Below are 15,013 nucleotides of genomic sequence, written 5' to 3'. Positions count from 1 at the left end.
GCGAGTGGTCTTCGGAGGGTTGAAGATCATGAACTTGGTTTTCAGTGCATTGATCTCCAACCCTCGACTAATACAAAAGGACTCAAAGCCGGAGAGAACACGCTGGATGCCCATAGGTGATTTTGAGAGGAGAAGAGTGTCGTCAGCAAACATAATTGCCGGCACCCTCCTCCCCCCCAAGCCTAGGGGCATCCGTGTCCTTGACCTTATTTGTCTTTACACAAGAGTACACAAAAGGCCTCTAACCCCACAATGTCTCAATAGGATGGTCAGAGTGAGGAGGTACCCGATGATGAAGCATGCAAGTGAAAGTGGTGAGAATAACCATCCTTTCTTTGGAATAGCTTCTCTATAAACTACCCCAATACATACATTAATTTACCTACAGAGAAGCTAAAGGGGACTTTTTTATATGGATATCTCGAACCTCTAGCATAGATGCCGCCCTCCATGTCGTCAATTTATTACACTTAATGTAAGGCAGTCAGTCCCATATCTTGCTTGCAACAAGAGACCTTAGGATCGGTCATGACTATAAATACGTTTGTAACTTAGGAACCAATCCACCAAATTCTAAATCGGGTCATAAATTTGTAAATAAACACTTTGTGACTTAACCATTAGATGTTGGAAAATGCATATCATGTAAACCTGTGCTTAAAGCTACAAAACCATTTGTAATTGGTTTCGTTTTCCCTTGCCAATCTGTTTGTGTCAGTTTTATTTTGTATCCCTTGTTTTTCTCTTTCTTACTCCATATTTTTCTGTGCTTCATCTCCAGTTTGCCTGCAGCCATCTTCCTTTGTCCGTTTGTGCGGCCAGAGAGCTGAACAGCACTCCTGAAGCCATCAACGCCTGTCACATCCAGAGCCTGAACTACTCCCTGGACATGGAGCTCTCGCCCTGTGAGGGAAGTGGCCCCGCCTGCAACTTTCCTGAGGTATGGAGGGCGGATCCAGGACCATTGTCTTCTCTAGGGAAAGGAGCTCAAGGAAGAATGCATAAGGATTGGTGAAAAGGCAATAGTCATCCCAGCAGAATGGAAAAGGAGCACACAGTAGAGGTCAGATTAACTGTGGGGACCAGGAAAGAGTTGTCTCACTTGCAACTTCCCCCTAATACAGAGGCACTTAGCGTAGGCTAGAGCGTGTGGCAGAGGAACGGTCAAGTTCTATTTTTATTTTTATTTTTAACTAATCTCTATTGGCATTTCAACAGTTTACAATGATACAGGATACACATCATCAGTACACATCATAGTGTAGGATATATAGTGACCTCTCACAGTCTGGCATTTATGACAATTGGAAAGTCAGTGCATCCACTGTTGGACATGCCCGCATCATGTGCCAACATATATTACGGACTACTATGAATAAACATACAAATGAACAAACTTCTCAGAGTGTTGTCCCCCTCCCTCCGGTCCAGCGTCATCGTGTGTAGTATCGCGTGTAGGCGCTGTAGTCTTGGGGCAACAAAGAAGAGAGTCCTCTGTTCGGTCCACAGTGCTGTTTCAAGAGTTGAGTGGAGCGGCCCAACAATATAGAGCATGTAGCAGAGGAAAGAGTCTACGGCAGCACAGAGCAGAACCCAGAATAAAAGGGCATGGCAAGCACTGAAATTGAGTGAAGACACCCTTTCTAAATTTTCGTAAGGTTCAGAGGGTTAACAAAGACCACTGCTGCTTCATGGGAAGGGAGTGTAGGGCTGAAGGCATACAGAGCCGATAACATCGAGAGCCCAAGGACAAGGGTGTGGGTCATTGTAAGCATCAGCAGATTCAACAGCAGACATGAAATGTTTCCACATTTCTAAAACATTGTGAACTGCAGATTTATCAGCTCAGTGCAGAAAGCCCAATGGCCTTCATGCAGTGTCTTTCCTCTTGCTGCTCATGTTTGCTTCTATGTGCTGTAATTAATTTTTTTTATAAATGTTCTGTTAATTGCATTTGAAACCTGGTAAGAGACCAATTCTAGGCCCTTGGGGAAAGAGTGTGTAAGGATGAAAGAGAGAGGAGTGTGACCTATTGCTATGGAAAGGAGGGCAGTACCTTATTCTGGGTACCAAGTTTACAAGTCCTTAGTTAAATTGCTGTGTCAGTCTTGAGTGCCCCAAAGTGCGCCTGTGCTAACTGCTTCTGAAGTGTAGTTGTCCTTTTGCCTTTTCTCAGTGCACCAGGTGTGCAGTGCTGAATGCATTTGATTGCAGATGGACGGTCTTACATGGCGCTGCTTTCCTACTCTTCCTAGTGTGACTGGACTGACTACTCGCAGGATGTTTTTTAGGTATTGGTTATCCTTCATAGATTGAAATGATAGATTAGCACTCCCAAAAATGTTGGCTGTCTAACAACTTTTCTTCCCGTCAACCTATCTTAACCAAACATCACAAATGAAAATTACTTCCCATGGATTTTGCCAAATTTGTTGCAGAATAAACTTTGGGCAGAGGGCAGAGTTATTGAAAGTGGGGAATCACCTTTAATAATTGGCTTTTTTTCCTATTGTGACATAATGGGAATTTTTCTTTTTTTCCAATAGCCAACATGTCTTGGAAAAACTGAAAAATTATTCACTAGAACTACCTCTGCTACTGACTACAGCAAGATGGTGGCTCCAGGTAGCACATGCAATGATAGCTTAGGCTGTGACACATCCGGGAGGAAAAAAGACATGACAAGATAGAGAGTTTAGGCTTAGAAAGTGGAGGATGGAGGCTCCTGAAACAGCGGGAGCAGTACCCAAGAAACTGTTCCAAAGAAGTGGAGGCATTTGTCCCTGCCACTCATGTTGCAATGCAGTAAGTATTGAGAAGAGGCGAGGCGTGTTGTACTGATTACAGGCCTAAACCGGGAGGCCTGGAGGAAATGCTTTCCTGCTGACAGCTGCTCATAGTACATTTTCGGCCAAATTCTCCTGAGTAGCTCTTTAAACCATTGCACACTATGTCACCTAAGGAGCTGAAAGACAAAAACACCGGGCCCTTAAGACTTCTTTACCTCTCAGCGGAAGAGTGACTCGTTAGACCCACGCACAGCCAAACTAACACAGTGTTGAGGCATTACACCACAACCTACTTAAAGAAATGAGTGAGAAGATTGGTAATATAGATTGTAAAGTATTTACAATTTAGGGGAGCTTGGAGTCGCTAAGAGCAAAAGTGGGCCAACACCAAGACCTAGATCGTGGAGGGACAGTTACATGAGCGGATGAAAATGTTGAAAAATCATGATGACTTCAAGGACAGATGCTCTGACATCTGTAGTCTGAATGTAATGCAAAATGAAAGGCATAGCACAATGAGGGAAATACTTCTGAGGCTCCTTGGTATTCCTTGTGTGGAGGGATTGGAGAACTTGAGTGAGATTGTGCGTTCCTCAAAATGAAAGTGCTGATATGGTCATGTAGGTCTCTAGGGCATTTCAGCTGCTGACATGGAACTCACATGAAGGAAACCATAGACTGGTATATTCATATTTGAGCTGGAGAACTGCAACAGGGGAAAGCTGTCAATGGTGCAGCCTCCTAAAACTGAGAGTTAACCTACAGAAGCAATAAGGTATTGGTGTTCCCCCAACTTGAGTAGAACAATGCAAACTATTTCAAAGTTTGAAGTTATCAATGTGGCAAGTCCACCTTTATGCCTTACTTTCATTTTATTTGGCCTTCCCTTTGTGGGCTCCTTTATTGACACTAACAGCACACAACTTGGGTAATTAATACTCCTTTACACTCTGATGCTCCTGAAATAATACTGTGTTGAATGTCACAAGTTCCATTACGTATTTATCATCTAATAAGGTTTCTAATCATTGCATGTTCCCGAAACAAACTTTTAACTTGTCTGGGACCTTTAGGAAAGCTGGCTTCTTAGTTTATGTACTAGGTCTAAGGATTTCCTCCTGTGTCACCATTGCACCCCAATTCGAGTCATTTATTTTGACTGGTTGTGGTAAAGGCTCTAATGTAGTGCAATCATTTTCCCACTCTGTTGGAACAGTACTATAATATCACACTATTTTGTGAATTGGGCATTAATTGCACCATGTGAACTCCTTAGAATAGAGGGCTCAAAGTAAGATTGAGAAGACTCAAGAGAGTTAGTCATTGAAGCATTTGTGGACATTACGATACTAGAGTTGATCATGTTCATGACTCTTATACATCAGTGATTAAAAATGTGTGTCCTGAGCATGTTTGTTGGTGTACATTGCGAATCGGCACCTATTTCATGTTAGTTTGTTTTTTCATGCCATCTGGTTTGGACATTTATAAAGTGGTCTCTGAGTTTATGTCTTGAACACGTTTTTGTCACCCCAGTCGGTTACTTTTCAATCTCATCTCTTCTAAAGCGCTGGTACTTTAGTCTCGCCAACATGTGACCAACTTCGGCAGCACCAAAGACCGTTGTTGATGCACAGGGACAACTATAAGAGAATGCTGCACGTATGACGAAATGATACCCTTTCAAAATTAGCAGTCTCGCCATTTGAAATATTCGTGGGCAGGCCAGCACGAGGAGTGCAATTTGTATCAGTACCCTGACCACGGCCACAGCTCCTGTCCGTCTAGCCTTGTCTTCAGTACCAAAAAAAGTATCAAAGGTAACGCTGCTGGGCACAAAGGAGGAGTTACCAGTAAAACACCTCGGAAACCCAGGACATCTATGGGGCAGATAATTTTCTTGGCACTTTAGAGCAGAAAGACGCTGGCCCATCTGGTCTCTTGGCCGTACAAACACCCAGTTCGGAAACCGTGTCCTCAAATCAGTCTGAAAATGGGGAAATGGAGGTTGTTGACTCGGCGCTGAAGACCAGCCCTTGCACCAAGACCATGCCCAGGGTTGTGAGTATGCCTTTAAAGGCACATTTCAGCAAGCCAGTGCCCCAAAAGATGTCCCACACTGAGATAGAAAAATAATCAAAATTCTCCTGTGGGACTGTTTTTGAATATGGGTACCTGCCCAAACTCAATTCGAGGTACCATGATTAAAGCAAACCATTCAATTTCTTGTAATAGATACAGTATGCAGGCCTACATAATCCAATTTGCAATCTTTACATATATTCAAAAACATCACATAGGTGAAGGATATATGTTTATCCTAAAAAGTCAGAAAGTGCAGATGATGCAGTGAAAGTGAAGTGCACAAGTGATTATATACAATTAAAAATAGAATGCAACATAGGGTAATGATCCCTGATATCCTCTAAATAAACAAATAGGATCCTGCTTTGAATCGCAGTCCTAATGGATATCAACACAAACAGTCAATGACCAGTGGTTCAAGTATCGACGTTTCGACCCTACGGTTATGAACAGGGTCTCATCAGAAATAGTCGTCTGAAAAATGGGTCGCCTATGAGAGGAAACATGAGGCCCACTCAACATAATGTTTAATCTTTTTAGTGAGATTATAACATGAAATTTATACTGAACTCACCACATTATGGATCTTAGTGGGACCCATCAAATTAATTCTGTATCTAATTATATGGCACTCTACAGAAAGACATACAACAATTCAATTTGTTTAGGAAACATCTCTTTAAATAAGTCTGTGCATGAAAAAATCCCTGTAGACTGACCTCAAAGCCCCAGTGTAGATAAATCTCACAAGTCAAGGGTGTAGTGTAAAGCCGGATCAAACAACGGACCTATATGAGAATGATTATCATGCTCTTCACTATACATCTGTGCCGTTTACTGTCTACTAATTACTCACATGCATCACCAGTGGGTAACGCAGTAAAGTAATTTGGTATATCACAATTACGATTGTATATATATTCTGTGCTCAATCTTGACTATGCTCAGTCTAGAGGATGCCTGTTTCCACATACCCATCCACCCTGCTCCTCAACTGTACCATGGCGTTGTGGTAAGTGGACAACATTACAAATTCAAAGTGCTTCCTGTCGGGGTCACCGCAGCTCCAAGGGTGTTAGAAGTGGTGGCTGTGCATTTGCGAAGGAAGGACATTCATATATTTCTCTGCCTTGATGATCAAGAGCAGTTGCATGCTGTAGTGTCTAGCAAGCACACAATAGTGGTGTCCCTGCTCCATAGCCTGGAGTTCATCATGAACACCACCAAGTCCCACCTTTAACCTCTACAAATTCACCCTTTCTTAGGGTTCTTATTGGATACAGTCATGGGGAAAGCTTAATCCAACCAGCAGAGTATCACAGCTTCTCAGCAGTTGCTACCTCTTTTTCAGCTCGATCGTCCGGGTGCACTGCACACTATCATGTTCCTTCAAGGATTTATGGCCTCCTGCATTACCATTGTTCCACATGCAAGGCTTCATATGCATCCCCTCCAAGATTGCCTTGGTCTCAAGTGAAGGGTCACTATGATGATCTAGTATTGGTACAGGCCAAAGCGCACTGCTCTCTGCAATCGTAGAACAGCAATAATTTCTTGCACAGCAGACTTTTTTCAAACTCTGTACTGTAAGTGACCATCACCACAGATGCACTCTCACGGAGTGGGGCACACATCGCAACAACGTCACTATCCAGGGAATGTGGTCCCCTCAGATACAGGGTCGTCATATCAACTATGTGGAGCTGCTATCCATTCACTTAGCTCTCAAAGCCTTCTTACAAGTCATTTTGGACTGACTCGTTCTCATTAAGATAAACAACATGATCACCGTTTACTACCTACAGAAGCAGGGCGGCACACACTCTCTTCAGCTGTATCTCTTAGCCCAGTGGATTTGGCATTGGGCACTCCGCCACAGCATTCACCCTATTGCAGGGTATCTCCAGGGGGTGGACCTCCCCATTGCAGACCTGCTCAGTAGGACGCATCAAGAAGTCCACAAGTGGCATGTGCTACCCCATTTCCTACACGGTTACTCTAAAGTTGGGGCACCTCACATATAGACCTATTCGCCACTAGAGAATTGCAAACAGCCCAAATATTACTCCCAGCTACTCTCAGCCACAGTCCATGGGCAGTGCACTATGGATGAATTGGTCAGGGTTATTTGCTTTTGCTTTTCCACCTCTCCTGTTTTCTTACATGGTGAGGAAACTAAGACAAACATCACTAATCCTCATTCTGGCAACCCCAACAATGGCAAGACAACCCCCCTGGAGATGTCTGTCAGCCATCACAAATGACTTGCACTCAGGCTGATTCTGCTTTTGCAGAGTCAAGATTGAGTGAGGAATCTGGATCCTGGACAGATAAATCTTGTGATTTATTACCTGAAGTCCTAGAATTCAGGTACCTCAACCTTACCAAGGAATATATGTCCATCATAAAGGAAGTCAGGTGACCCACAACCCGAAGTGGAAAAAGCTTGTTCACTACATTTCTAAGAACCAAGACCTGCTAAAGCCTACCGAACAGGATATTATCGCTTACCTTTTGCCTTTGCAGAAAACAGGCCTTGCGTACAATTGGCTGCAGTTACAGCCTTCATGTAGAGCATGGACACTTGTCCCTCTTTAGTATTCTAGTTAAGGCTTTCATGGAGAGTCTCAGGAGAACAATACCCCCAGCTCCCTTGTTGAATCTCCATGTGGTCCTCACCAGGCTCATAAGACCACCATTGGGACATGTATATTAATGCACTCTTCATTTCCTCTGCTGGAAGGTTACCTTCCTGAGGGCCATCAGTTCTCTTGGATGCATTATCGACCTGCAAGCGCTCACCCTGCAAGTACCCTTCATCCACATCCACAAGGACAGAGTTGTTCTTAGAACCAATCCCCCTGAAGGTTACATCACCTTTCCGCCGTATTCAAACCACAGAGTTCCCAGTCTTGTTCCCACAACCATATTCTGTTGCAGAGAGAGCACTGCACACATTAGATGCAGTGGCGGCTTGCAACTATGCTGCGTGGAGGGGCGTGCAAATCGGTTATGGTTGAGTGGGTACATAAAATAAATGCATTATTAAAATAAAGTAAAAATATTAAAATGTTACTTACTGTGCTTGCTGCGTCCTCCTTGCTCCGGTCTTCTTCTTCCCTCATGACGTCCAGGGCACCAGCCAACTCTCCTAACCAATCCTGGTGCTGCTCTCATGCTGTCAGAGCAGCACCAGGATTGGAGATAACAGCCACTATCAGCGCTCACAAGAGTACTGGAGGATTTTGCTTTCTCTAACCCAGCTGTCTCAGACAGCTTGGTTAGAGAGGTTTAGAGTGTGCATGTGTGGCTGGCTGTCGCAAGACGGCTGGCAAAAGAGACATGCGCACTTTAAAGTAGTGCAGAGGCAGCTCACCCACCCCTCCCTGCTACTGCTGCCATTCAGCAGGCCCCACCCCGTCCTGACATTAGTTTCAGGATGGGTTGACGAAAAATAAAATGGTAATGAATTAACTTCATTACCATTTTATTTTTCGTCTCTGGTGCTTTTCGGGGGCAATTCAGTGGGTGACTCTTCCGTTATAACGCCCCTGAGTAGATGCTAAATATCGCTCTCATGTACTAAGCCTTTCCGCAAATCAGCCATTCTGTAAATCGGATATCTTTCTCTCCTTTTCAAGGACTCCGAGAGGACATCCCATCTCCAAGGCAGTTATAGCTAGGTGGAGAGTCAAACGATTCATACCTTCTATCATAAAGCAAAGAGGGTTCTGCCTGCTCCAGCTAGGGTGCACTTTACCCACCAGAAATGAATGGGTATGGACCCCCTAATCAGCACCCAACTAGTGGATATTTGTAAAGCAGCCACCTGGTCACTACCAAACACCTTTACCAAGTACTACTTAGAGGACTTCTTCACCTGCCAATAGGGCGTAGTGTGCCAGACGGTGTTAAAAAACTTGTTTCAGCCATCTACACGGTAGCCACTGCTTCTGGAGAACACTGAACTATAGTGTGTGCTAAGCATGTGTATCTACAGCCACACATGCTATGAACAGATACTATTACTTAGCCTATAAACATCTGTTTGTAGCATGTAGTTCTGTAGATTATCATATGCCTGCTCTCTTCCCTGGAGACCTGCGTCTTTTGCTGATCTTTTGCCCTCTGTTTTTCATTGAACATTGTGCTCTAGTCACAATAATTAAGTTGACACTTCATATATACTCTCACCCGCTGTGCAAAACCAATCTAACATGGGTCCTGTGTCCCTGCCCAATGTATTCCAAAAGGAGTCACACATCTTCTGAATTTAGAAACTTCTTAAAAGAAAAATACCTTGCAAACATCCAATCTCTAAAAACAAATGCTTACATGGTAAGTTGTATTTTCCTTCTTATGGAGAAAATAGTTCAGTATCTCTTGACTATGTCACTCATCCATTGTGATATAATTTTGGAGTGATAAGTAGATGTTGAGAAATTATTAGCAATATCTTTGAAACCTAAATGCTTAAAGCCAGGATGCGGGAGATGTTGCGTCGAATTTTGGACATCTTGAAATTCCCTGGATTTGTGTTCAAAATAGAATGCCAGGCTGCTCTCTATTGAATGTGCTTTGTTGCTTCGGCTTGCTAAAGCAAGATTTCATGTACTGTAGAAGTTAGACATGTTCTCAGTGGAGCCCCCAGGGGGTGACAATGTGTAGTATGCACTCTTGATGTTAGAGCACCAGAGGTTTCGTCATGGGTCCATTGAGTGTTCTTCTGAGGTGATTTATTCTGGGCTGTTTGGCCTATGTTATGTTTCCCTATTTCCTAACAGTCGGTTGTGTGAGAATTCCTTATAGTGGTGCGAATTAGATTTGAGAGTTAAGTTTAAACTCACATGTTCCTTTGTATCGACCTTCGGAACCATTCACTGTTGGATTATAGTGATCCATGTGGCCAGTGTCTGTAGTGTGTCATTTTTAAGCTTTTACCCCTGTACTTTGTTTTGGCATCATCACACTCTGGGTGAGGGTCCTTCTTGCTTACATCTTGAGCTTTTTTAGATTTTTAAAGCTTGGATAAACTCTTGCATCCGTGGGCTTAGACAGTTACAGCTAATGTTGTTTGGTTCTCTACCAGTTTTATTCTTTTTAAATAAAGTTTTACACGATTAACCTCCACAGTGCTCTGATCAGTATCTAGATTTTCAGTGGAACATTAAATGATGGATTCAAGGTCATTCCATTTTGCCATTAGTTTGGTACTTAAAAAGTATCCATAATTGACTCTCCCATTTGTCAGACCCACAGCCCCTTCAGATTTGCTAGCGTCATGCCCTCCTCCTGGTCTCCATGTATTTGAGTGATATGTGCTGCTGTGTATGAAATGGAAAATTATATTACTTTTGATGAAAACTTTTTTTGCCCAGTAGAATCGACTTCATTACTGTGTGCTTTTCCTAAATTGGGGAGCAATTGGAATTAATTTGTTTAATTTTGCTTTCCTTTGAGTGCATTTAGTTACATTGTTTAATATTTCCATTGTAATTCTGTAGTAACAGTCTAGTTGGTTAGTGTTTGTAATTTTTCTCCCTGAAAGTCAAACTTGTTGGCTTGGCATGACAACGCCTTGGCCATGGCAGCAATGTCGAGAGTGGACACAATGCTACTATAAGTTTGTGTTGAAAACGTTTACTTATCCGATAAAGATTCACTATGTACCCTCCTCCCTGATAACATCACTTCTGCTTCATAATCCTAGATTAGATAATTCAAATTGACATTCCCCAAACTGCTTTTAAGAAGAAAGGAACCATTAGTTTAGCAGTTGCAATATGACTGTTTTAAGGTATGTTCGTTGCTGCCCTCACACTCAATGTAGCATACGCTTAAGTGCACGAATCACATTAACTCAATTAACTTTTGACCACCATATAAGTTTCTTCATATTCAAGGTGAGCAGTAATGGCGTGGAAGTTCATTAAAAGTCTTTTATAAACATTGCCCCCCCCCCTAAATGTTGCGCCCTATCGAGATAGTAATTTTCTTTCTCTTGCTTTGTTAATGTGTCAGACTGCACAGGGTTTACATATCTATTTTATGGTGGAGTGTATATCTTACTAAACACCTTTCACCCAAGCACTCAGTAGGGTTTTTAATCTGGTGTTCTATCCTTCGGCTTTGTGGCCTTCCGGCCTGATGGGATGATTGCAGTGCAGCATCCTGCGGACCTATATAAATTCCTCCTACTCCCCTTCTCCTGTATTTAATGTTGGTATGGAGAGTTCCTTTTGGTTTGTGGCTCCATCGCCCACTTGTCTTTGCTGACTCAATGTCAGTACCACCATGCGTGGAATTGGACTTTGGCTAGCAAGCTGCAATTAAAGTGTCCTCAAAATTTGAACCAGATATGGAAATAGTCAAAAGCATTTTCGAAATGTTACGAACTACCATAAATCCAAAAGATGTGACTTATGCTGCTAAAGGAATCGACAGTCTAGTACTGTGTCAACTGGCAGATTTATTATTTATCTTTGTATCTGATTATAGCTTCTGGAAATCGCAAAATCAGGACTGAAATCTTTGCTGGAGTACAATCTATAAGCCTGGTAGCAGGTGCACTGTCTTGAACTACAAGTGAACTATGAGCTTTCACACCTTCTGAACCCATCACAAGAGATGGGGCATTTTGGTGGGCTCACCAACAACTCTTATGTAAACTTTTTTCAGATTGGCAAACACTTCATAAAACTCAAGCACTAAGATTGAAAATAGCTCTCTTCTTTGGGTGAGACTGTAGGCATCTGCAGGAGAGTAACACAAGCACCTTTGTCACATGGAGGCCTCTACCTTGCCAGGGACCCCCTAAGCCATCAGAGCACACCCATTGAAATGAAGTCCAATACATATCTATTAGATAGGGAAGACTCGGAGCCCCTCTTCACATTCTGCATGGTGGTCCCATCATTTTGTGTTACGTCACTGGACATCCAAGCAGCAAAGATAGATGTTCATCTGTAAGGAATTGTGGGAAAGTAATATCACATCAAGAAATTGCAGGATGGGTAGTTTGAATTGTAAAAGTGAATTCTCACAAGATGGATAGTTTCGTGCATAACATTGTGCTTGTGGGTTCTACGTCTGAAAATTCTACTGCAGACATAACAGCAAAAACTGCATTTGAGGCAAGCATATCGCTGCAAGATGTATGCAAGGCGGCCACATGGCGATTAGTATTCAGCTTCATAAGCACAATGACCTCTACATCAATACCAGAGCATAGATAAGTAAGTCAGACTGTGCTCAATGGAGGATAATTCTACCAAGAAATGTGTTATTTATAAAAGTGGGCCTCTAGCCTTGATATCATCTTTAATAGTTTCATATGTGGCTGGGTCAGATTTCGCTTGTACTCCAGAAACACCATTGTGTAGCACTACATCCTGCTCAAAAAATCTAAGATGGCTCAGAGGCTGTGCTTGGGAAGTGTAAGCATAGACAGAGTGCAAAATAATCCCAGAAAGGTTGGAAGGAATCTTAATGTGATATACGTTGACTCTGCATTCTATGAATCTATGAAAGGTATCAATCGTATGAAACCATAGTTGAAATCCTCGTAAAAATATAAATATTTTGTCTCTCTCAATTGGTTTTCGAGTTCTCCTGTCTGATTCTTTTTCTGCTCTTCTCAGTATTTTAACTACAGTATCCTGCTGAGCCTGCTGGCATGTTCCGTCTTCCTTCAGATCAGCAGCATTGGGAAGTTGCTGCTCATGCTCTCCATCGAAGTGCTGTACATCATCATCGTTGAAGCCTCTGAGGTGGTCCTCTTCGACAACTACGATCTACTGGTCACAGCTAATGCCTTGTGAGTACTTTCTCTTTCTATTCCTCTTTTCACCTAGATTGCCTTTGTCACCATTTCTTACACACATGTAGGCATCACACCTGCCTCCAACCTATTTTCATCTGTTTCAGCTTGAGCCTGTTTTCATTTTATGGTCTTTCAGCCTATATTTGGTAAGCACTGCATTTCAGGCCAGCAGTTTTGCAAGCTTGAGTTCTTATTCATTTGATCTGCGACAATCCTGTTTTGTTGACTCAGTGACAACTGTATTGTATGATTATTTAAAATCTTTTACAAAAGCGGCAGAAAGTGCAAGATTAAAAAAAAAAAAGTAATAAAATACATAAAATCTAATTAAGACAACATGTTTAAAATGCAAAAAATACTATAAAATAACTAAATACACGTTTTAGTGCCAAAGAGGAAAAGGGAAGAAAAAAAAGCGGTCCGTTTAGTATCAACGCATGCAGAATTTGACGTGCGGGGGGGGGGGGGTGCAAAACTGCAGGTGGCATCCTGTTCCTACCAAAAATTAGACATGTATATTATTAAATATGCGGTGAAAAGTAATTTCAAGTGTCAGTGGTGCTTGAAGCGTAGTTTATTTAACTGTCTCTTCTCTGGCTGATCGTTGAGCATTCCAGCAGCCGCATAAAACTTCCCAATTGATGCCAACTACATCGGGACTGTGGTGGTGTAGCTATGCCTTAAGGCCTCCTTACATGATCTCACGCCGTGATGTATAAGCATGGTTCTTAAATACAAGCGCCTTGGGGAAAGCAAGGCTGGGCAGCAACAAATAACATGCTCCGCAGATTCTGTGTGGTGTTGACACAGACAACAGCCGGTGCCACTTGATGACCAGTTTTTCCAGTGGGCTCTATAGTCTTGTATTGGCAAGGTTAAGAGCCTCACTCTCATGACATTTTGTAGGGCTTGCCTTCCAAGACCGGATTTTAAGTAGGGCTGGCATGTAGTACTTTCATGCGAGTTAACAAGGCCTTCTGCACCCAGGACTAATCTGATCCGTTCAAGGTATTGTTGTCTCGTGATGTTCTTGCCACACTTTTTTAGCAGGATCTTTAATCTACACTTTGTTAATGGTATGTCTGTAGAAGGTTCGATTGATGGTCCCAGTGTTTGTTTGGCAATCAAGAGATACCTCGCCCAGCGACTGTTATCTATAAAGACCACCTGTAGCGCTGCTCTGATTGTGCCCAGGTGTGCATTGATCACGTTGTGTTGGAGTTTGACTATGTCTTTTTTACATTCAATTTCCATTGTTGTAATGTTGAACTCTAATCGGATCAGTGAACGCCTGGTCGTGTAGGGGAGCTTGAAAACTTTTCTATACGCCATTGTGTATAGACCCTCCAATTTTTTGGTCAGCAGACCAGGGAAGACAAGGTGGCCATAGCTGAGTGTTGGCATTAGCTTGGCATGCATAACTCGTCGGATCCCCTCCGTCGAGTGGCTTACAAGCTTGTGGTGTAGTTTGCACAAGTCATATATTAGCTTAGCTGCTTTTGCCTCCAGTACTTTAACCTACAGGGCTGGTCTGCAGGTGTCTATAAATTGTATTCCTAGGTAGGTGTACTTGTTGGTCGTGCTTATCCTTAAAGGGCCCAGCTGCCATGCCAGTATTTTCGGCTTGTGACCAAAGATCAGCACTTTAGTCTTAGATGCATTAGCTACGAGCTTGTTTTCCATGTTGTAATTATGTGGCGTCTCTAATGCCCTTTTCATGCCAATTCTTGTGTGATCCAACAGGACGAGATCGTCTCCATACTGCATAATTGGCAGTCTGAGGTGGCCCAATTTTGGAGGAAAGATGTTAGTTATTAACGGTGCTTCTCCCGGGTCAGCAGTGTATAAATTAAACAGGGTGGGGGCGATCACGCAGCCCTGTTTTATCCCCCTGTTTGTGAAGATCTTGGCAGTTGCGCATGTGCTAGTGAGCTTTACTCGCACCCACGTGCCGGTGTAGAGTGATAAGATGGCTGCAAGCAATTTCCATGGTATGCCCCACTTAGCCAATTTTTCCCACAAAATGTTTTGATCGACTCCATCAAAGGCGACACTGTAGTCCACTGTAGTCCACAAAACAGGCATATAATGGAGGGCAGGTGGGTCCAGTTGCCTTCGTTGCCAGATATGAAAGTGCGATGGCGTTGTCCATAGTCGACGAATTCGTCCGAAAGCCAGTCTGGTAATGCGAGATTACTTGATTTTTCGTGATCCATGTCTCTAGCTCTTTCAAGAGCCTTTTTGCAAATGTCTTTCCTTCTACGTCCAGTAGTGCAATCAATCTATAATTCCCTGGATCAGATGCATCCCCCTTTTT

At 42.8% G+C, this 15,013-nt stretch overlaps 1 protein-coding gene across 1 annotated transcript in view; it reads left to right on the top strand.

Annotated features, from left to right (window-relative positions):
* Positions 1-15,013, top strand: part of ADCY6 (adenylate cyclase 6) — a 400,482-nt gene that overhangs the window by 258,305 nt on the left and 127,164 nt on the right. Inside the window, exons 16-17 of the mRNA XM_085600393.1 lie at positions 782-940; positions 12,515-12,690. Coding sequence (XP_085456519.1) covers positions 782-940; positions 12,515-12,690 — 335 coding nt within the window. The remainder of the gene's footprint in view (positions 1-781; positions 941-12,514; positions 12,691-15,013) is intronic.

Source organism: Triturus cristatus, chromosome 4_2 (assembly GCF_964204655.1).
Source record: "Triturus cristatus chromosome 4_2, aTriCri1.1, whole genome shotgun sequence".
NCBI lineage: Eukaryota > Metazoa > Chordata > Amphibia > Caudata > Salamandridae > Triturus > Triturus cristatus.
This window is presented reverse-complemented; position numbering and strand designations above follow the sequence as displayed.